This window comes from Hemiscyllium ocellatum, chromosome 36 (genome assembly GCF_020745735.1).
Source record: "Hemiscyllium ocellatum isolate sHemOce1 chromosome 36, sHemOce1.pat.X.cur, whole genome shotgun sequence".
NCBI classification, from domain to species: domain Eukaryota; kingdom Metazoa; phylum Chordata; class Chondrichthyes; order Orectolobiformes; family Hemiscylliidae; genus Hemiscyllium; species Hemiscyllium ocellatum.
This window is the reverse complement of record NC_083436.1, coordinates 9,501,773-9,526,176: the sequence shown is the minus strand read 5'-3', so window position 1 is coordinate 9,526,176 and position 24,404 is coordinate 9,501,773. Positions and strand designations below refer to the sequence as shown.

At 40.6% G+C, this 24,404-nt stretch overlaps 1 protein-coding gene across 1 annotated transcript; it reads left to right on the top strand.

The window, feature by feature from the left end:
- The first annotated feature begins 11 nt into the window (after positions 1 to 11).
- cetn4 (centrin 4) lies at positions 12 to 23,168 on the top strand. The gene is made up of 5 exons (XM_060851328.1): positions 12 to 154; positions 7,386 to 7,541; positions 13,380 to 13,508; positions 13,621 to 13,758; positions 23,003 to 23,168. The coding sequence occupies exons 1-5, from the start codon at positions 152 to 154 to the stop codon at positions 23,090 to 23,092; spliced, it is 516 nt and encodes a 171-aa protein (XP_060707311.1). The 5' UTR covers positions 12 to 151; the 3' UTR covers positions 23,093 to 23,168.
- Positions 23,169 to 24,404: the final 1,236 nt, after the last annotated feature.

Sequence of the window (24,404 nt, the reverse complement as noted above, 5' to 3'; positions counted from 1 at the left end):
CTCGCCTCGATTGTTGACGATTGAGTGTCCGTGTGTCTGGGAAACGAAGTGAGGTGTTCGAGAGTTTGTTTACGTTGGAAAGATAAAACGGTCGGCGCAAGATATCAGCTTCGGGTTTTGTTTTATATAGTTTAACTGCTTGCTTCGGACAATGGTAAGGTTGGGTTGATTATTTATTCAGTAATTTACTGAATGATTAGTTTTCACTTTCCTCCACTTTATATAACGTGTCAGAGGTGCTCACTGAAAGCTCCTGCACCAGTTAACTATTCTTTACCCAGAAGGATTTATTGATTTCAATAAGTGGACCCTTGTTTCTTGGTGTGTAATTCTTATTAAATCTACTACGGCAAGTTTCGGCTAAGTCAGTTCAAATCAAATTTAGCCTATGTTGTTAATAGGCTTTAAAACTGAATTTTACTTTACAGGAAAATAAGTTATACTTTCAGTTAAATATTTGTAGATCCAAAATATTGATTATGATTCACTTGATCAAATGGGCATGGCAAATTTCAGTCTCTCGAATGATCCCTTTTCTGAAAGTTGAGGCCAAAGCAACCATGTCACATAAGTCCCAGCTTTAAACTTTCAAACGCCTTAATGTGCAGATTGTCATTTTATACGAAACAGCTCTACTTACAACTTCAGAAAAACGGCTGTTTTTTTTTGGACAACAGTTGGTATAAGGTGTTCTGCTGGATTATAAACTTTTGGCCTAGTAACATGGAGAATGTGGTAGTTTGAGAAATTTGTAGTTATTATGTAATTTGAAGATTTGGAAATAAATTGCTTGTTTGTAAGAACATAACTAGTTCATTAATATGGTTTTGGGGAAAAAAAACCTGCCCTCCCTGTAAGGCCTATATGTCTTTTGAAGCTGTTGTGTTTGGTGTCCATCAGCTTCTGGAATTTTAAAAAAATTGACCAAATTCCAAAGTAAAGATGGATTTGTATCTAACCAGAACAATGTACTGTATACATGATTTGGATTCTTCAGGAAACCTTAAATCAAATGCAGAGTAAATGAGACAAAGCTACCCCAAGGAGTATCCCTGCAAATCACTCAGTCGCTTCAGTTGCAAAGCAAAATAAGCGCCAAACCAAACTTGACATGAACTCAGAACATTCCAAAGGCATACCTAGCCAGTTAATTTTTAAAAAATTGCCCGCAGTAACATCTGGGGACTGGTGCCAGAGTTGGGAGACTACTCTCATAGATTAGTCACGCATTCACAGAACAGCCTGATTATGATAACCACCAGAAATTTGTGTACAGTAGCTAGTACTCATTGACATCCTCAACTTAACTCCATAAGTCTGTGGTGTTGAACCAAGTTTGGGCAAGGAAACATTGTGCTGATTTGCACTCACTGCCTTCCCATAGCTCATAAATCAATATGTTAAACACATTGAAGTGCTGTCTCCAAGATCCTCCTCAGCCAATTCTTGGCATTTCCATCCCATCACACAATAGATACTGATATTTATTCAAGAGTGCGGTGCTCGAAAAGCATAGCAGGTCAGGCAGCATCTGAGAAGCAAGAGAATCAAAGTTTCGTTTGATTCAAAATGCAGAACTAGGCCAGTTAGTGCCTGAAGCATGTTTCTCATGTAGTTAGATCATGATTTGAGATAAACAAGCTGCAGATGTTGGAATCCAAAGTAGACAAGCAGAAGGCTGGAAGAACACAGCAAGCCAGGCAGCATCAGGAAGTGGAGAAGTCAACATTTTGGGTATAACTCTTCAGGAATGGAGGTGGGGATAGGAGGAGCTGCAGATAAAGTGCTTTGGGATGGGTAGAGGGGTGGAATGGTGGCTTAGAGATAGGTGAACACAGGTAGTGCATATGACCTGGTTGGTCAATGGGAGGAATGAATCCAGTTAGTAGCTGGAAGGAAGGGTTGGTACATGGAATGGAAGGGAGGAGGCAGGGCTCCTAATGATCCCCCAACTCTCTTCCCAGTGCCCTCTTTCAAACATACTCCAGAAATTCATTACCTTGTTTGTCCATCTTTTCAAATCATATTAAAGGTAAAATCCTCCATTAATAATATCGGATACAGCTGAGAACAGAAGTGAGTCAAAGCGTCAGGGCAGACAGGGTAGGACTAATAAACTAACCTGCATTTATTTCAATGCAAGGGACCTAACAGGGAAGGCAGATGAACTCAGAGCATGGTTAGCAACATGGGACTGGGATATCATAGCAATTACGGAAACATGGCTCAGGGATGAGCAGGACTGGCAGCTTAATGTTCCAGGATACAGATGCTACAGGAAGGATACAAAGGGGGGCAAGAGAGGAGGGGGAGTAGCATTTTTGATAAGGGATAGCATTACAGCTGTGCTGAGGGAGGATATTCCTGGCATTTCCATCCCATCACACAATAGATACTGATATTTATTCAAGAGTGCGGTGCTCAAAAAGCATAGCAGGATGAGAACATCCAGAGAAGTTATTTGGGTGGAACTGAGAAATAAGAAAGGGATGATCACCTTATTGGGATTGTATTATAGACCCCCCCACCCCAATAGTCAGAGGGAAATTGAGAAACAAACTTGCAAGGAAATCTCAGCTATCTGTAAGAATAATAGGGTAGTTATGGTCAGGGATTTTAACTTACCAAACATAGACTGGGACTGCCATAGTGTTAAAGGTTTAGGTGGAGAGGAATTTCTTAAGTGTATACAAGACAATTTTCTGATTCAGTATATGGATGTACCTACTGGAGAAGTTGCAAAACTAGACCTACTCTTGGGAAATAAGGCAGGGCAGATGACTGAGGTGTCAGTGGGGGAGCACTTTGGGGCCAGCGACCATAATTCTATTCTTTTTAAAATAGTGATGGAAAAGGATAGACCAGATCTAAAAGTTCTAAATTGGAGAAAGGCCAATTTTGATGGTATTAGGCAAGAGCTTTGAAAAGCTGATTGGGGGCAGATGTTCACAGGTAAAGGGACGGCTGGAAAATAGGAAGCCTTTAGGAATAAGATAATGAGAATCCAGAGAAAGTATATTCCTGTCAGGGTGAAAGGGAAGGCTGGTAGGTATAGGAAATGCTGGATGACTAAAGAAATTGAGGGTTTGGTTAAGAAAAAGAAGGAAACATATGTCAGGTATAGACAGAATAGATTGAGTGAATCCTTAAAAGAGTATAAAGAAAGTAGGAATATACTTAAGAGGGAAATCAGGAGGGCAAAACGGGGACATGAGATAGCTTTGGCAAATATAATTAAGGAGAATCCAAAGGGTTTTTACAAATATATTAAGGACAAAAGGGTAACCAGGTAGAGAATAGGCCCTCTCAAAGATCAGCAAGGCAACCTTTGTGTGATTAGATTAGACTTAGTGTGGAAACACGCCCTTCGACCCAACAAGTCCACACCGACCCGCCGAAGTGCAACCCACCCATACCCCTACATTTATCCCTTACCTAACACTACGGGTAATTTAGTATAGCCAATTCACCTGGCCCGCACATCTTTGGACTGTGGGAGGAAACCGGAGCACCCGGAGGAAACCCACGCAGACATGGGGAGAACGTGCAAACTCCACACAGTCAGTCGCCTGAGTCGGGAAATGAACCCGGGTCTCAGGCGCTGTGAGGCAGCAGTGCTAACCACTGTGCCACTGTGCCGACCACGGTGTGGTGCTACAGAAAATGGGGGAGATACTAAATGAATATTTTGCATCAGTATTTACTGTGGAAAAGGAAATGGAAGACATAGACTGTAGAGAAATAGATGGTGACATCTTGCAAAATGTCCAGATTACAGAGGAGGAAGTGCTGGATATCTTGAAATGGTTAAAAGTGGATAAATCCCCAGCACCTGATCAGGTGTACCCGAGAACTCTGTTGGAAGCTAGAGAAGTGATTGCTGGGCCTCTTGCTGAGATATTTGTATCATCGATAGTCACAGGTGAGGTGTCTGAAGACTGGAGGTTGGCAAACATGGTGCCACTGTTTAAGAAGGGCGGTAAAGACAAGCCAGGGAACTATAGACCAATGAGCCTGAGCTTGGTGGTGGGCAAGTTGTTGGAGGGAATCCTGAGGGACAGGATGTACATGTATTTGGAAAGGCAAGGACTGATTCGGAATAGTAAACATGACTTTGTGCGTGGGAAATCATGTCTCGCAAAGTCGATTGAGTTTTTTGAAGAAGTAACAAAGAAGATTGATGAGGGCAGAGCAGTGGATGTGATCTATATGGACTTCAGTAAGGCGTTCGACAAGAGTTCCCCCTTGATTAGCAAGGTTAGATCTAATGGAATACAGGGAGAACTAGCCATTTGGATACAGAACTGGCTCAAAGGTAGAAGACAGAATGTGGTGGTGGAGAGTTGTTTTTCAGACTGGAGACCTGTGACCAGTGGAGTGCCACAAGGATTGTTGCTGGACCCTCTACTTTTTGTCATTTACATAAATGATTTGGATGCGAGCATAAGGGGTACAGTTAGTAAGTTTGCAGATGACACCAAAATTGGAGGTGTAGTGGACAGTGAAGAAGGTTACCTCAGATTACAACAGGATTTGGACCAGATGGGCCAATGGACTGAGAAGTGGCAGATGGAGTTTAATTTGGATAAATGCGTGGTGCTGTATTTTGGGAAAGCAAATCTTAGCAGGACTTATACACTTTATGGTAAGGTCCTAGGGAGTGTTGCTGAACAAAGAGACCTTGGAGTGCAGGTTCATAGCTCCTTGAAAGTGGAGTCGCAGGTAGATAGGATAGTGAAGAAAGTGTTTGGTATGCTTTCCTTTATTGGTCAGAGCATTGAGTACAGGAGTTGGGAGGTCATGTTGCTGCTGTACAGGTCATTGGTTAGGCCACTGTTGGAATATTGCGTGCAATTCTGGTCTCCTTCCTATCGGAAATATGTTACGAAACTTGAAAGGGTTCAGAAAAGATTTACAAGGATGTTGCTAGGGTTGGAGGATTTGAGCTATAGGGAGAGGCTAAGCAGGCTGGGGCTGTTCTCCCTGGAGCGTCGGAGGCTGAGGGGTGACCTTTTGGAGGTTTACAAAATTATGAGGGGCATGGATAGGGTAAATAGGCAGAGTCTTTTCCCTGGTGTCAGGGAAAACTAGAGAGCATAGGTTTAGGATGAGAGGGGAAAGATATGAAAGAGACCTAAGAGGCAACATTTTCGTGCAGAGGGTGATATGTGTATGGAATGAGCTGCCAGAGGATGTGGTGGAGGCTGGTACAATTGCAACATTTAAAGGGCATTTGGATGGCTATATGAATAGGAAGGGTTTGGAGGGATATGGGCTGGGTGCTGGCAGGTGAGACTAGATTGGGTTGGGATATCTGGTCGGCATGGACGGGTTGGACGGAAGGGTCTGTTTCCATGCTGTACATCTCTATGACTCTAAAATTACTCTGACGTTGCTACACACTTGCCGAATTACTGAAATTATACAATATAGCATTTCAGAGCTGCTTCATAATACCTATTCCAGTTTAAAATCCTTTATTGTTCCTCAGTGCCGTCCATATGATCTCCACTGAATGCTGTGCCTTCGTTAGATCCTCCCTCTTCATTTGAAATAAGTCCATGCGAATTCTGTCTGATCCTGTTTCTGCATTCTGCTTTGCTATTAAATCTTTTTATAATGAACATTTTCCCTGTGACCAATGTCATGCTAAGTGGCCTATAATTCCCTATTTTTCTCTATTTTAAACAGTGGGGTTACATGAGCTTTCCTACAATCCAAAGGAACTGTTTCAGAGTTCATAGAGTCTTGAAAAATGATCAATATGCATCCAGTATTTCTAGGGCCACTTCCTTAAGTACTCTAAGTAGATTAAGTACTCCTTAAGTATATTGTCAGACTATCGGGATTAGTCAGCCTCTCATCCCATCAATTTCAGCAACACCAAATTCTTAATAAAATGGAATTCCTACTGATGCTGTGTCTCACTGGACCATTGATTGTAAATCACTCGAGACTACCATTAATTCAGCTACTTATTAAGAAATCTCAAAGACAAGCAAGTACTGAAACAGTGGTTTAAACTTTATTACATGTAACAACCAAAATTTGACATGTTAAGCAGGTTAGGTCTCAACTCAATTTGGATATTGCCCGCTTAATAGTGGAATTTAGCTACGATTCAACCAACAGTGTCCATTTCTGGAACTGTCCAGAGTTCAATCCTTGTGCAGTGTCGTTCTTCGGAGTTCGGCTGCTGAATTGTTCTGGCGTTAGACTCTTATAGAATTTTCTTGCTTTCAAGTTTGTGGTGTGACATTAGTGAAAATGCTTTCATCCCCAATGTTGTTTATACTTTTGGAGACCTCAAGTCTGTAGCTAACCGCCTTATGAGAAATAGCTTCCCTGTTCCTTGTTACATTCAGGGTTTTGAGTCCATTTGTTACTGCCTGTCCTGCAATTAACCCTTTACTTCAGAGCATTCCTTCTTACAGACGGTCTTAAAAGCCAGGCGCCAACTCAAAGACACTTCTCCTAGCGGCCCTTTGACCAGGATTCCACCCCCCATCACCAAACCATCATCTCCCAGACCATACACAACCTCATCACCTTAGGAGAGCCCCCACCCACAGCTTCCAACCTCCTAGTCCAGGAACCCCGCACTGCCCGATTCTATCTCCTTCCCAAGATCCACAAGCCTTACCACCCCAGCCGACCCATTGTCTCAGCCTGCTCCTGCCCCATCAAACACATCTCTACCTTCCTCAATACTGTCCTATCCCCCTTGTCCAGGAACTCCTCACATATGTTCAGGACACCACCCACGCCCTCCACCCCCTCCAAGACTTCTGTTTCCCTGGCCCCCAAAGCCTCATCTTCACCATGAACATCGAATCCCTCCAAACGTCCATCCGCCATCACCAGGGCCTCCAAGTCCTCCATTTCTTCCTGTCCCAACCAGTACCCTTCCACTGACACTCTCATTCGTTTGGCTGAACTGGTCCTCACCATTAATAGTTTCTCCTTTGAATCCTCTCACTTCCTCCAGACAAAAGGGGTAACCATGGGCACCCGCATGGGCCCCAGCTATGCTTGTCTCTTTGTTGGCTACATAGAACAGTCATCTTACTTAGTTACACCAGCACTACTCCCCACTCTTCCTCCGCTACATTGATGACTGCATTGGCGCCGCCTCTTGCTCCCGCGAGGAGGTTGAGCAGTTCAACAACTTTACCAGGCCATTATACATCCAGATAGCATGCTTTGTATGGTGCATCTGTAAAAGTTGATAAAGATCCTTATGGGCATGCCAAATTTCCTGAGCCACCTGTGCTGTATGTCTCCTTGGCTATATTAAAAGAGTGCAAGTAGGTTCTGTTTGTGCAAATCATCGGCATTTAAAAACACATATCAATCACAATTTTTTTTTCAAAAATTGTCTTTAGGCATCAAGTTTTAGGAAAACTGGCATTGGATCATCACAACGCAAAAGGCCTGGGCCAAGACCTGATCTAACAGAGGAACAAAAGCAAGAAATTCGTGAGGCTTTTGATTTGTTTGATACTGATGGTTCTGGAACTATTGATGTAAAGGAAATCAAGGTACTTTCAAATAATACAATCATCATTGTTATGCAATATTTAGTAATCATTTGAAAACACACAACGCATATGACATTAAAAATGGCAGAGCAGGTGGAGCAAACAGTTAATAAAACATATGGTGTCTATTAATATGGACAAGTCAGATTCCGGAATGAAATATGCCAGCATAGATTATATGTTAACCCGACGGTTATTTGGCAAGCTTTGAGAAGATTTATAGCTCAGTTGAGGCTCTCAATGTAGGTATGCTCACTGAGCTAGAAGGTTTGTTTTCAGATGTTTCATCACCATACAAGGTAACATCTTCAGTGAGCTTCAGGATGAAGCACTGGTGGTATAGCCTTCTTTCTATTTATGTGTTTGGGTTTCCTTGGGTTGGTGATGTCACTTCCTATGGTGATGTCATTTCCTGTTCTTTTTCTCAGGGATTAGTAAATGCATGGTATTCCAATCAGAACTCTATTAACAAACACATTGACAAGGATCCCATTTACCACTTCCTGTGAAAAAGAACAGGCAATGACATCACCATAGGAAATGACATCACCAACCCAAGGAAACCCAAACACATAAATAGTAAATGAACTATACCACCAGTGCTTCATCTGGGGGCTCACTGAAGATGTTACCTAGTATGGTGATGAAATGTCTGAAAACAAACCTTCCAGCTCAGCTGCCAAACTTACATCCAGTGGTCATTTGTTGAAACATAGTCGGAGTTTATTGAGTCACAGAACAGATATTTATTCCACAAACGATGAAAAACAAATAATCTAGACACAGTTTGAAATATTTTATATGAAACACAATAAAACAAACTCTCGTGTATTCTCCAAAATCATCAACTTAGTGTGATTCAAATCGAGATAAATTACACCTCTATATGTTTAGTGTTTAAGTTTGAAATCGCTGATTGTCTTCTAGCTCTTTGCTATGAACTGTAAACTCTTCTTACATGAACACTCTTAAACTGAAAGCTTAGACTTTCTCAGCTTTTTAATAGACTGTAGATTTCTAACCAAACACTCCAGGTCTGGAAGCATTCTCCTGTCCAAAGGCAGCAGTACCAACTTTGCTAATCTAACTTCATAACTGAAGGTTCTCATCCCTGGAGCCATTCTTGCAAACCTCTTCTGTCTCTGGTGTGTTCACATTCTTCATGAAGAACTGTACATAATATTCACCTGAACATATTAAAATCATTCTTAGATTTTGAATTTTAGAATAGTATCATATGGGGTTGACTACTTGCCTGACTGGTGATTTCTTTTAAAAAGAAACTATGAGACAGTCCTCGCGGAGCAGTGATCTAGTCCAATATATTTTAGAGAGCAGGGGCTCCTGAGTGTTGATGGGAGATTTGTTTTTACTATGGTGGTTTATAGCCAGTAGGATAAATATTCAGAGCCATTAGGTTGTTTTGGGTTTAGGATAATCAAGGATTGACTTTAAGTTAGAAAGCCCAGAGATTAAAAGATTTTGGGAAGCTCACAGGAGATTTGACTATAAACAGAAGCAAATATAATTGTTGTCCTAAAGAAGGAGTACAGAACAGTTCAGGGAAAACACAGCTACTTCAGTAGAAAGGTTTTGTTTGTGCAAACTATACAAGAACAATGATGTTTGCTTCTGAGTTGACTTTATGATGCATCTTATTGCATCTTAAGATGAAATGGGATTTTTAAGATCTATTATTATCTTAATGTTTGAATAGCATTTTGATAATGCAGCCTCTCAATATTATACTATAATGTAAATTGAAATTATATGCTCAACTTTGAGGTTAGTTTTGTGCCCAACATTTCCTTGAACCTCACTAGTACCTGCGTACGATTATAGTACTTTTTAAATTAAATGATTTTGATCATTTTTTAAAATAAAATTTGACAACTTTTAGTTAAATGTAATTATTGACAGTTATTTGACCTTCATGGTAATGCATCATGTTGATGCTGCCAATGTAACTAATTCATCACTGCAATCTATACATTTAGTACAAAAAAAAGACTTGGAGTGTGATTTTTCTTAAAAATTGACATTATGTGCTGGATGGTACTGGTGAAGAAAGGTACTCAGCATGCATAGTCAATGCTGAAGCTTAAAATATCTCCTTGCACCTAAATGTTTTCACTGATCTTCTCTCACAGTGAAGATTGAACAATCATTGCTCCTTAAACTATGCTAGTTACTATGGTTCAAAAGCATGTCATGGTATGTAAAATGCGTTTGGACTTCTGGAGATTCTGAAAAGAGCTGTATAAACTCAAAACTGGTTACTGAGCCAAAATACTAGATTGGGTGTCTCCTGTTTAACATTCAAAATTGTAAAGTAGGATTAACAACATCATTCCTGGATTAGATAAAAACCAGAATGCCTTTCAGTTGGTTTCTAGAACGTGGAATATTACAGCGCAGTTCAGGCCCTTCAGCCCTCTATGTTATGCCGATCTGTGAAACCAATCTGAAGCCCATCTAACCTACACTTTTCCATTATCATCCATATGTTTATCCAATGACCATGTAAATGCCCTTTACGCTGGCGAGTCTACTACTCTTGCAGGCAGGGCATTCCACGCTCTAACTACTCTTTTTGAGTAAAGAATCTTACCTCTGTCCTATATCTGTCACCCCTCAATTTAAAGCTATGTCCCTTCTTGCTAGTCATCACCATCAAAGGAAAAAGGCTCTCACTGTCCACCCTATCAATCCTCTGATCATGTTGTATGACTTGATTATGTCACCTCTTAATCTTCTTCTCTCTAACAAAAACAGCCTCCAGTCTCTCAGCCTTTCCTCATAAGACCTTCCCTCTATACCAGGCAACATCTTGGTAAATCTTCTTTGCACCCTTTCCAATGCTTCCATATCCTTCCTATAATGCAGCGACCAGAACTGTATGCAGTAGGGCTGCACCAGAGTTTTGTTCAGCTGCAGCGTGACTACATGGCTCCGAAACTCAATGCCTCAACCAAAAAAAACACACCGTATATCATGTTAAAAAACCTATCATCCTGGATGGCAGCTTTTAGGGATCTATGCACGTGCACATGGACACCAAGATCTCTCTGCTCATCCACACTACCAAGAATCTTGCCATTAGCCCAGCAGTCTATTCCTGTTACTCCTCCCTAAGTGAATCACCTCACACTTCTTGGCATTAAACTCCATCTGCCACATCTTAGCCCAGCTCTGTAGCTTATCTATGTCTCTCTGTAACCTGCAACATCATCCGCGCTGTCCATAGCTCCACCAACGCTTGTGTCATGTGCAAATTTTCTGTGCCCTCATCCATGACATTTATAAAAATGACAAATAGTGGCCCCAAAACAGATCCTTGCTGTACACCACTAGTCACTGGACTCTAGGATGAATATTTCACATCAACCACCATGCTCTGTCATCTTACAACTGGCCAATTTCTGATCAAAACTGCTAAACCACCCTCAAACCCAAGCCTCTGTATTTTCTGCAATAGCCTACCATGACGAACTAATCAAATGCTTTACTGAAATCCATATATACCACAACCACCACATTACCCTCATCTATCTGTTTGGTCACCTTCTCAAAGAACGCAACATGGTTTGTGAGGCATGACCTATCCCTAATCAACTTAGTCCTTTCTATATTATTATAAATTCTATCTCTTATAACGTTTTCCAACACTTTACCCACAACCGAAGGAAGGCTCACTGGTCTACATTTACCATGGTTGTCTCTACTTAACTTCTTGAACAAGGGGACAACACTTGCTTTTCTTCAGTCTTCTGGCACTACTTCTGTAGACAGTGACGACATAAAAATACAAAGCCAAAGGCTTTGCAGTCTCCTCCCTGGATTTCCAGAGAATTCTAGGATAAATCCCATCCGGCCCAGGAAACCTACCTATTTTCACACTTTCCAGAATTGCTTACACCTCCTTTATAAACCTCAATCCCAGTTCATTTAACAGTCTGTACCTCAGTATTCTCCTCGACAACATTGACTTTTTCTTGTGTGAATACTGATTGAAAAATATTCATTTAGCGCCTTGCCTATCTCTTCAGACTCCACGCAGAACTTCCCACTGCTGTTCTTGACTGGCCCTAACCTTACTCTCGGCATTCTTTTATTCCTGACACACCTGTAGAAAGGTTTAGAGTTTTCCTTGATCCTACCTGCCAACAATTTCTCATGTCCCCAACATCCCCCACCCAGGATATTGGTACCCCTCTAGTTCAGGTGTAGACCATCCTGTTTGTACAGTTCCCACCTACCCTTGAACGACCCCCAATTATCCAGGTATCTGAATCCATCTCTTCTGCACCAACCCTGTAGCCATATGTTCAATTGCTCTTTCTCCCTATTCCTCACTTTGCTAACACGTAGCATGGGTAACAAACCAGAGATAACAACTGTTTGTGTTAGCTCTAAGCTTCTACCTTAGCTCCTTGAATTTTTGCCTTACATCCCCATCGCTATGTTATGTCGTTAGTGTCTATGCGGACCATAACTTGGGGTTGCTCCCCATCCCCCTTAACGATCCCAGTCACAGAATCCGAGACACCACGAATCCTGGCACCTGGGAAGCTACACACCAACCATGAGTCTCTTGTTGGCACAGAATCTCCTTTCTGTCCCCCTAATATGGAATCCCCAATGACTAATGTTCTATTCTGCTCCCCCGTTCCCTTCTGAGCAACAGGGACAGATTCTGTGCCAGTATCCCATGGCTTGCGTCTAGTATGTCATTCTCCCTCTTCCCCAACAGTATCCAAAACTGTATACTTGCTATTGAGGGGAACAGCCACAAGGGATCTCTGTCTGTTCCCTTTCCGTCTCCTGACTATAACCAAGCTACCTTTCTTCTGTACCTGAGGTGTGACTACCTCCCTGTAACACCTCTCAATTATCTCCTCAGCCTCCCAAATGATCTGAAGTTCATCCTGCTCCAGCTCCAGTTCCCTAACGTGGTCTCCAAGGAGCTGGAGTTAGGTGCATTTACCACCAATGAAGTCAGTAGGAATACTAGTGGTGACCCTTACCTCCCACATTCTACAGGCAACTGCCCTAACATCCATTCCCACTGCTCTGAATTCCCAGAGAGACTATTGGAAAAAAAAGCTAGTAACCTTACCAAATTGGCGCACGGCACCTTTTACTGATTAGAGGAGGAGGATGGGTGGGAGACACTACTGAAGTAGTGTTTCGTGTAAAGCAACTGCTTAAATATTGTGGGCGGCACGGTGGCACAGTGGTTAGCACTGCTGCCTCACAGCGCCTGAAGACCCGGGTTCAATTCCCGACTCAGGCGACTGACTGTGTGGAGTTTGCACGTTCTCCCCGTGTCTGCGTGGGTTTCCTCCGGGTGCTCCGGTTTCCTCCCACAGTCCAAAGATGTGCGGGTCAGGTGAATTGGCCATGCTAAATTGCCCGTAGTGTTAGGTAAGGGGTAATGTAGGGGTATGGGTGGGTTTCGCTTCGGCGGGTCGGTGTGGACTTGTTGGGCCGAAGGGCCTGTTTCCACACTGTAAGTCTAATCTAAAAAAAATAATATACTACCTCACTTACTCAGCCGTCCCGTATCCACTCCTGCTCAGCGCATGTCCCACCTATTCACGAGCTAAGTTTTTAAAGGATTAATTTACCTTCCCAGCAGTCTCTTGTCCTCACTCTCACCACTCCCAACTGTTGAGGCATGAAATGCTTCAATCATATTGCACTTTGCCGTTTAAAACATACTTGTGCCACCTTCACCTGAATTCCACAAATTTGGGTCAGAAGGTCTGGCCAATTGCATCAGTATTATAAAGTTGAATGATAACTTGTGATAATTTTTGATAACTTTATTTTTAGGTTGCCATGCGTGCATTGGGATTTGAACCTAAAAAAGAAGAAATAAGAAAGATGATTTCAGATATTGACAAAGAAGGATCTGGTAGCATTGATTTCAACGACTTCTTAGCTATGATGACTCAGAAAATGGTGAGGTGTTATATACGTTTATATACAATCAGAATTATTGTTCAGATCTTACTAGTAATGAGAGGTTAATCAAGAATCTGATTAAACTAGTTTATCACTTCATTTATCTCAGAGTGAGAAAGATTCCAAAGAAGAGATTTTGAAAGCATTTCGGTTGTTTGATGATGATGGCACTGGCAAAATATCATTCAAGAATCTTAAGAGAGTTGCGAAAGAATTAGGTGAAAATCTAACTGATGAGGAATTGCAGGTAATTTTAAAAAATATTTTATCTGGGTAGTAAGCTATTACTTGTATTAGCCACATGGATGTAGTATTTAAGACATTATCAAGGCTCAAAATTCAGTCTTAAATTTTTATTCACTTGCAGCACATACTGGCTGACGATTACTTGGCTGGAAGAATGGCCAACTGACTTATAAATTAAGAGATGTAGCAAATGCGTGAACCAAAATATGTCACTGCTTTACTTTTCACAGTCAGTGTCATATTAAAAATCCTGCTGTTCAATCTGGAGTGGCCCTGCACAGTTGCTAACTTTTTCCCTGGACATGCCAGAAGGGAACTTGCTTTGCAGACAGGGTCCTGGACTGGTATAGGTGTTTAAGTGCGATTTCCTTCATCTCAGGACCAGCAGTAGGACACCAGTCTGCTTGCTTGGTCCAAGATGCCACACTGGTTAAAGTAGTTTCAGTGTGGGCGGTACGGTGGCACAGTGGTTAGCATTGCTGCCTCACAGCGCCAGAGACCAGGGTTCAATTCCCGTCTCAGGCAACTGACTGTGTGGAGTTTGCACGTTCTCCCCGTGTCTGTGTGGGTTTCCTCTGGGTGCTCCGGTTTCCTCCCACAGTCCAAAGATGTGCGGGTCAGGTGAATTGGCCATGCTAAATTGCCCGTAGTGTTAGGTAAGAGATGTGGGGATGGGTGCGTTGCGCTTCGGCGGGTCGGTGTGGACTTGTTGGGCTGAAGGGCCTGTTTCCACAATGTAAGTAATCTAATTTAATAGCTCTGTGAGAAGAAGAGCAAGTCCTCCTCTATTCCATTGGGGTAAGGTTTACCATCTCTCCGACCAAAGTTCATGCTCTATAACTGTCACTATTTTCTGCTACATCTTCCCTGATCACTCTCACCCAACCAATCCCCGTCAGCACTCACCCTGCATGCCTCTATACACTGGCTCGGGATCTCTCTCCACCTGCACAGAAAATAAGTGCTGTGCCACTCGATCTCATCATCTGTAATACCTGCCTCTTTCATTCCAGAAGTAAAACTGTCCATAACAGAGCACAATAGTCTGAATTGTAGTTTGCTGCCAGTCGTTTGGTTTGCTCTTTATGAGGAGAGGATCCAGGCTGACTGCCCAGAGCAGAGTCTGCTGTCCTTGATATTGTGTTGAGACTCCCTATGTGAATAAGGCAAAACACTAAACATATGAAGTTGTTATCTGAGGGAGTAAAGCACAAAAAGGCAAGGAAATTCAAGGCAGGGAAGTTTTGGGATCAAGGTGGTCTCAGTGTGAATAAGTGCGATGACAGCAAGGGAGGGGCCTGGAAATGCAGCCTGGTCCAGTCCATTAGCTGGGTGCATATAACCAAGCTTGGAGTGTCCTTGTTGCAGTATTATGATGATAGCTGCCAGGGCATCCTGTGATTATAGCATTGAAGTGCAAAAGGTGCTTGTAAGTGAATTGGATATCTGCCATGAGGTTCTTCAAGACTGGGCTATGTCAGATGATGGTTAGTTGTCGTGGTGTATTTATGGCTGCTGCCTATGGATCGTGCCTGGTTGCCAATGTGAAAGTTATTTAGAGCAAGCAGTGAGCTGTATCCATCAGCTACATTTCCTTGACGACTGTCCTGACTTCTTGCTGTTTGTTGAATTTGCTAAGTGGGTATCTGCACATTAAATGATTTAAGTTGTGGTATTTTTAAGGTGTTTAACAAGTAGTAATGACCATCAGTAGGTATGTTACTGTTGCTAAGCAAGAATGTTGCCACACTGCTTGTGAAAAGCATAAAAGATGGAGCAAAATGATCTTGACATCAAGCTGGACCTTGCTCTCCTTGTTGCCTGATATGCTGCACATCTCACCAATGGTCATGTTAATCAGACCACTAAAGGATTCTGCCCGTGTTTGATGTATCATTGTTTCCCAATTTGTACTTTGCTTATTCTTATGAAACATTTTTCTTTTTGTCACACTTCTTTCCTTACACCATATGTTCTTTCCATTTGTTTCTTCGTACCTTAATATCTTAGACGTTTTCACTCTTACTGCTTGATTTTGCTGATTATTCTAATTTATTTTACAGTCACTCTTTCTTTGTTACACACTAACAACGTTGTGAAGGGCAAGCATTGAGTTTTCTGGAGCAAATTTCTCTTCGTGTGAGTGCCTCCTACACCACTAGCTTTTACAATTGCAGGCGTCATTGTTAGATGGTGACGTTTACTTTCTTTTAATTTCCTGCTCCACCCTCCCTGCTCCCCAATCATGATTTGGTTAGTTAGCTACTGGTAATCTAAAGTTCATAATTTGGGGAATTGTGGTTGATAACCCACATCCTGCCGTTTTATGCTGAGTGCACCTACAGGCTGCACTATAATTCTATTTTAGCTTCATGTTTTGTATTCACTCTTTCAAAGTTGGTGTCATCATGAAATCATAGAACAGTGCAGTACAGAATAAGTCCATTTGGTCTTTTGTGCTAGTTCTTTTGTAGAACCATCCCGTTAATGCAATTTCCCTGCTTTCTCTTTCCCCATGTCTCTGCAGCAATTTCTTTCCTTCAGGTGTGTATCCGATTCCTTCTTGAGGCTACGATTGAATACGTAACCACCATCCTATTAACAGCACGTTCCAAATCCTAACCCCTCTTCTAAATAAGACTTTTCCTTGTGAAGCCTTTGATTTTTTTGCTAACTACCTTAAAATTTTATGCCTTCTTGTTATTAATGCATTAGCTATTAGAAAACCATCCTTTGCTTATTCTGTAAACTCTTCTCATTTCTAAAGTCTTTAACTCTTTGTGCTCTAAAGAGAGCAAGTCCAAATTTTCCAACCTATCCACCCAATTGCAGTCCCTTGTATATTATACTAAATAATTTCTGTAGTGTCTCTAAATCTATCACATCCTTCCTAGAATGTGATGGACACATTTAAATAGTAGTCAAAAAGTGTGGTGCTGGAAAAGCACAGCCAGTCAGGCAGCATCTGAGGAGCAGGAGAGTTAACATTTCAAGCATAAACTCTTCATCAAGAATGATGAAGAGCTTATGCTCTAAACATCGACTCTCCTGCTCCTTGGATGCTGCCTAACCGGCTGTGCTTTTCCACACCACACTTCTTGATTCTGATCTCCAGCATCTGCAGTCCTCCCTTTCTCCCAGATTTAAACAGTATTATAGCTGAGTCCAAACTAGCATTTTCCTTGCTGTTGTACTTAGGACTTTGGGCTACATGAGGAGACATATCTGTTTTAATAGTTCTTTGTCCATCTGTCCATCTTCAAAGATTCATGCAAATCCTTAAATTTCTTGTCCTGCACCTTTGATGTGTATCTACTGGGAACTACTTATGTGTGAGGCTGAAGGATTCCTTGAATATGTTTCCAGGAGGTAGGCTGAGTGAACAATTGAGAAAAATAACTCAATTTGTGTAATCTGGAGGTAATATAGAGATCCCTTGAGAATGTTGAACTGACAGTTAAGTAGGAGTTCTGAATGATTGCATAAGTTGTGATCATTTGAAGGAAATGAGCAATGAGCAATGCCTGCACACCATAGTATTCATAGTTGTTAATACAAGCAGCAGGTATGAAATACCATGACATTAGCAATTGAGGATTCCATAGTGAGCGTCACAGACAAATAATTGTTTTGCAGAATGTCCTTTAGGGTTGAGATCTCCAAGTCGCATGTAAGTACTGTAATTGAGCAAATTATTTTGAGAAAGAAAAGTAAAATAGCAAGACATTCATGGTTGTAGTGAAGCCAGCTGGGGTCCTGGAATTAGGAGATAAAATTAAAAAACCTCAGGATGAGTGATCTCAGGATTTCTTCCGAGTTTCCTTTATTAATAAGTTGAAGAATAATTGTGTGATTGGTAAATGTAAAAAGGAAAAGTTCAAATTTCTGGGTATTGGGACTGTTTCTCTGACCAACGGAGCAGTGTTCAGAATAGATATGCTTCACCTGAACAGTGTTACCAACTCTGGAGGTCTGATCATGTGATGTCTCAATGTTATGATGTTTGTCTACTTAAGATCAGCTCCTCTGCATTTAAGAAAAAAATAAGGAATTGCAGATACTGGAAATCAGAGACAAAATTAGAAATTGCTGGAAAAATTCAGCAGGTAAGGCAGCATCTGTGGAGAGAAAGCAGAGATAATGGTCTGCATCCAGTAACCCTCCTTCAGAGCACTGTATCTTTGTACCTTACTGTGTACCTGTGGCTGTTTTATATAGAATTTTAAGCAATAGGAAATCACTCTACAGCAAGGGTGGCACGGTCGCTCAGTGGTTAGCACTGCTGCCTCACAGTGTCAAGGACCTGGGTTCAATTCCTACCTTGGGCAACTGTCTGTGTGGAGTTTGCACATTCTCCCCATGTCTGCGTAGGTTTCCTCCAGGTGCTCCGGTTTCCTCCCACAGTCCAAAGATGTGCAGGTTAGGTGAATTGGCCATGCTAAATTGCACATAGTGGGAGGTGTATTAGTCAAGGGTGAAGTAGGGGAATGGGTCTGGGCGGGTTGCTCTCCTGAGGGTCGGTGTGGACTTGTTGGGCCAAAGGGCCTGTTTCCACACTGTAGGGAATCTAATATAATCTAATTTAAGTGAGAAAAAAACCCAAAAATGACAGAAAGGCAATTACTTTAAGAACTCGGAGAAATTTGTGATGTGGAGATGAATCAGAGATGCAGGAACTTTGATTTCCTCAGTAACTCTCTTAAATTCACTGATAACCAATAATGGGTTCTTCTCAATAGTGTAATCATACAATAGTTCACTATAAAACACTGGGATTTACCAGATATTGTGAAAAATTTCCAAACTTTATTTTGTCTACAAACAAGTAACACAAATGTATCTGGCGAATCACCATCTCATTTGGTAATACATTTGGAATTAAAATTGGGTCTTAGGTAGAGTCATAGGCTCCCTACAGTGCAGAAAGAGGCTATCCAGCCATTGAATCTACATTGACTCTCTGAAGAAAATCCCACCCCATCACCACAGCCTCTCATTTGGTTTTTACCATAGCTAACCCACTTAACCTGCACAACCCTAGGCACTAGGGGTCAATTGTTTTTAAGCGTGGCACATCTACTTAGAGTCATAGAGATGTACAGTACAGAAGAAGACCCTTTGGTCCAACATGTTCATGCTGTCCAGATATCCTAACCTAATCTAGTCCCATTTGCCAGCAGTTGGCCCATATCCCTCTGAGCCATTCCTATTCATATAACCTATCCAGATGCCTTGTAAATATAGAAATTATACCAGCCTCCACCCCTTCCTCTGCCAGTTCATTTCATACATGAATCATTCTCTGTCTGAAAAAGTTGCCCCTTGGGTCCCTTTTAAAATTATCCCCCTCTCAACCTAAACTTATGCCCTCCAATTCTGGACTGCCCGACCCCAGATAAAAGACCTTTGTCTATTTACCCTTACCATGCCCCTCATGCTTTTATAAACGTCTATAAGGTCACCCCTCAACCTGTGATGCTCCACAGGGAAAACAGCCCCAGCCTTTTCAGCCTCTCCCTATAGCTCGGATCCTCCAACCCTGGAAACATGCTTGTAAATCTTCTCTGAACCCTTTCAAGTTTCACAGCATCCTTTGAATAGGAAGGAGAGCAGGATTGCACACAATATTCCATAAGTGGCCTAACCAATGTCTTGTGCAGCTGCAACAACCTCCCAACTCCTATATTTAATGCTCTGACCAATAAAGGAAAGCATATCAAATGATTTCTTCACTATCCTATCTACCTGTAACTTCACTTTCATGGAACTGTGAACCTGCACTCCAAGGTCTTTGTTCAGCAACACTCTGCAGAACCGTACCATTAAATGTAAAAGTCCTGCTCTGTTTTACCATGCCAAAATGCAGCATTTCACATTGATTTATATTAAACTCCATCTGTCACTCCTCAGGCCATTGGCCCAAGATCCCATTGTACTCTGAGGTAATCTTCTTCGTTCTTCACTACATCTCCAATTTTGATGTCATCTGTAAGCTTACTAACTACACCTCCTATGTTCACATCCAAGTCATTTATATGAATGACGAAAAGCAGTGGACCCAGCACTTATCCTTGTGGCACTCCACTGGTCACAGACCTCCAGTCTGAAAGGAAACCCTCACCACCACCCTCTGTCTCCTACCTTTGAGCCAGTTCTGTATTCAAATGGCTAATTCTGCCTGTATTCCATGATGTCTAACTTTGTTAACCAAAGCTGCGCTTTTCCAGCAACACATTTTTCAGCTCTGATCTCCAGCATCTGCAGTCCTCACTTTCTCCTAACTTTGTTAACCAGTCTACCATGAGGAACCTTGTTGAATGCCTTACTAAAGTCCATATAGATCACGTCCACCACTCTTTCCTTCTCGATCCTCTTTGTTATTTCTTCAAAAAACTCAATCAAATTGGTCAGACATGATTTCCCACGCACAAAGCCATGTCGACTATCCCTAATCAGTCCTTGCCTTTCCAGATACATGTAAATCCTGTCCCTCAGGATTTCCTCCAACACCGATGTCAGGCTCACCGGTCTATAGTTCCCTGGCTTTTCCTTACCACCTTTCTTAAATAGTGACACCACTTTAGCCAATTTCCAGTCTTTCGGCACCTCACCCGTGACTATAGATGATACAAGTATCTAAGCATGGGGCCCAGTAATCACTTCCCTAGCTTCCCACAGACTTCTAAGTGCACCTGATCAGGTACTGGATACACCTTTATGCATTTTAAGTTATCCAGCACCACTTTCTCTGTAATATGGACATTTTTCAAGATGTCACCATCTATTTCCCCATATTCTATATCTTCCATGTCGTTTTCCACAGTAAATACTGATGCAAAATATTTATTTAGTGTCTCCCCCATTTCATGCAGTTCCACACATTGGCTGTCTTCCTGATCTTTGAGGGGCCTATTCTCTCCCTAGTTATAATATTGAAGGTGCAGCAGGGGGACATTGCATAAACAGCATTTTGATAATAATTGGATAATCTTATTTTTAGGAGTCAGTAGAGATTGGTCAAACCAAATGGACAATTACTGTGCTGTTTACATTCACCCACAACAGCCTTGTTTTATTGTCTCATCGGACAATAAGAAGAATGACACTGAAAGAATGGTGCACTGTACTCGCATATTGGTTTAAATTCTGTGTCTCCAAGTTCCTGGAGTGAAACTGGAACACACAACCTTTTTGTTCAGAGTCAAAAGAGACACCACGATACAGAGGATTTAATGGCAATGAAGACAGAAATAAAACAAAATGAGGGAGCACAAAGTAAAATAAAAATAGAAAAGCTAAAAAAGAAAAATTACTGGAAAGTCCAGAAAATAGAGTATGGTTGCCAAATGGACAGCAGCAGGTTTATATCTGAAGCATTGAAGTTTTAAAATAGAACTGATTAGTTGATGCCAAAAATTGCAATGGGCATATGGCATTAAGAAACATGGCATACAATAAGGTTAGAATAGAAAATGAACATTATTATTCCTTTTCAATATTTTGTAAATAGGATAGGAGAAAACAGGTCATCAGTGTTAATCAAAAATTCTATTGCAGCAGCAGAATGTAAGGGTTAGAGGTAATACTAAACCAGACTGGATATATTTGGTTAGAAGTTTGTGCGAAGATTTGTAGCTCGGGTGCTTGTTGTAGTGGTTCTGTTCGCCGAGCTGGAAGTTTTAGTTGCAAACGTTTCGTCCCCTGGCTAGGAGACATCATATTTGGTTAGAGATTTGGGAATAAGATAGAACAGTTAGGCTATTGGTAGTTTATTGTAGACTATCAAACAATATTACTATTTATTGTCTATTATTGAACTCATGAAGGAAATATAAGACATTTATGGAAATATATGAAAACGAATTTAGAAATAAGAAAACTGAAAAATGCATCAATAATTATCCAAAGATATATGGGGCCGAAAGTAGGAAAAGTGTTGAGATATCACTACGATGATGTAAGTTTTGCAAGAGCAGTAGCAGGGCCACTGACTATATATTCAATATTCATTGAATGTTGGTGAAGTCTGAGTGGCTGTACATTAATCAAAAGTTTATCACTGTTTCTGGGTTTGCTTCCTAGATCTTTAATTTTGTCCAGTAGTAGAAAAGAGACTGTTGAATCTAATTCTAGATAATGAAATGGGGCAAGTACATAATTACATTGCATTTTCAGTACAAAACACTATTTGGCCCAATAAGTCTACACCAATGTTTATGCTCAATACAAATGTCCTCCCTCCTTTATTTCATTTTACTCTATTAAACAATAAAGGGTAAAGTTGCTGAAGTCACAGAAAACAATAGGGCTTCTCTCCCATTAGAGTTTAATTATGCATCAGCCTATCTAATAGCTGCTTTTTAAATATGGTATATGTCAATTAAAATTGAACCCAACATTATTATGTGCAAATAGATGAGTATATTCAGGGGATTAAGAAATGCACTGTGAGTTGCAAATTTCTGGAGTTTTCTAATTAACTAACATCTCTCCATCATTTGCTTTGCACACAAGCAAACTTGCTCTTGCTGTCCCTGTTTTTAAGATCTTGCTGGGTTTGCACAATGATTTCCAATCAAACTTCTCACAAAAGTTAAGAATGAAATTTATCAGCAATTACATTTTTAACAATGGCATTGCAATATCAACTATCACAATCAAATTCTCAGATCCATAAAGGAAACAATTAAGATTATTCAGTATATTTCTCCTGCAGACAGACTATTGTTCGAGATTTTTTTAAAAATTCTTGATTTTCCTTTTGTTTTCTCTCAATCCAGTTGCTTAAATTCCTCTCCTAATCCAATTTGTTGTGTTCCAATTAAATTTTACTTTTGGTTCTTCATTTGATTTCAATTAACCCAATTTAGTTTTCCTTCCTTCTCCCTTATTTCCATGTTTCTTTCTTAATCCATAAATCTCATTGTCTAGTCAGAAATATTTATAACTACTGTTCATTCAGGTCCCAAATCTCTCATTGGCCTTGCAATGTCTTTACGAGCTTGTATTTTCAACAAGTGACATAAAGCACATAAACAGTTTGAACTGAGGGATGCAGGAAAAAGTCTGAACAGCGTATGTCACAGGAAACCAAAGACCTGGCCCACCGTGTTATCTCCCATAAAGCAATGAGTCTCCATGTTCATTGTAAAAAGTGACACTGGTGATCTGCAAGTACGTTAGTCAAATTGGAAGAAATGCTACTTTAAATAATGTTTTAAAAATTTGTTTCAATTCATAAACAGGAAATGATTGATGAAGCTGACCGTGATGGTGATGGTGAGATAAATGAACAAGAATTTTTGCGGATCATGAAAAAAACAAGCCTCTATTGATTTTATATTGTTCTACAGTCCTAGAGTAGTACTATTTGTGACTTGTTTTTATTTAAGTAATAAAGAATGAAGAAAAGCTGTTGAGTTTTGGTATATTTGAATTCGTAATCAGTTATTTAATTTTAATGCAGGAAATGCAAATTTTAACAACTAATACACATTTCACTATTATTGATCGTTTACTCATTTTCATAGAAGAGGTCTAAAAATTACATTCTGCTCATTTTTTAAACTCTCTGTTGCTCCACGATGTATTGCACAATTCAGTTTCTGTAGTATTCTGAAATAGCAGTTAATAATGACCTTTTCATTTCTGATCATTACATTCCACTTTATAAAAACAAGTGTCTTCAAGTGTCACAGAAGTGCAAATGTCACAATTAAAATTTCTGGCAGTGCACAGTCAACGGGTCATGTAATTTAAAAAATGTAAGCATTCTGATAAAACTGTGTGATGCTCTTAAGTGAAATATTAACGCTATGTTTTGTAACTATATAAAGGATATTCTTGCCAGTGGTGTTGTTCAAACCACTTCTGTTTATCGGTTGTTTTTAAAACAAGTTATTGGAAATGGTCAGGATTTGTCTAATTGTTATTCAGATAACATTAATTTAACAGTTCATCTGGTGGAATCAGTGGATAATGGGGAACTATGGTTTGAAGTAAGTGTATTAAGTGTAGTAGGATTTTTAAAACAATTATTCTCATTTTATACATTTTGAATTCTGAAAAATAATAAACATTATTTTTATAAAATCAAAATGATTTGAATGGTGGAAGTCTAAAATAAGAACGGAAGAAGCTGTAAAACCACAAGATCTTTGGACAAAAAAAGATTCTAAACAACTTCTATTTAAATTCCACTCACTTTCCACAGATAAACTAAGTTGCACGAGGTACCTACATGGGTCACTGTTATGCCTGCCTTTGTTGCCTATGTCAAACATTAATTATTCTAGTCCTACTCTGGCCCTCAACTCATCTCTTCTTTTTTCCAATACATTGATGACCAATGCTACCTCTTACACTTGCCATGAATTGGAAAATTCCCTGGATAATTCAATCCTGTAAGTAGAATGGACTGAATCTGAGGACGTGTTCCTTCAATTGCAGACTTGTTTTCCTTCATTGTTGTTGATAGGATTATCTATCACTGGCAGCTGTGGGAAAGAAGCAGCCTGTGACTGGAGGAGCAGCAAGAACATATGAGCAAATATATAAGTTAGGAGTCAACCATTCAGTCCCTGAAGCCTACACCATCATTTAATAAGATTGTGGCTGATCACTACACAACATTAACTTCCCATTTCA

Excerpts from the sequence above, each read along its gene's own strand:
- cetn4 (XM_060851328.1), top strand. Across the intron at positions 13,509-13,620 it reads CTATGATGACTCAGAAAATG|AGTGAGAAAGATTCCAAAGA; the intron begins GTGAGGTGTTAT and ends CATTTATCTCAG. Across the intron at positions 13,759-23,002 it reads TAACTGATGAGGAATTGCAG|GAAATGATTGATGAAGCTGA; the intron begins GTAATTTTAAAA and ends ATTCATAAACAG.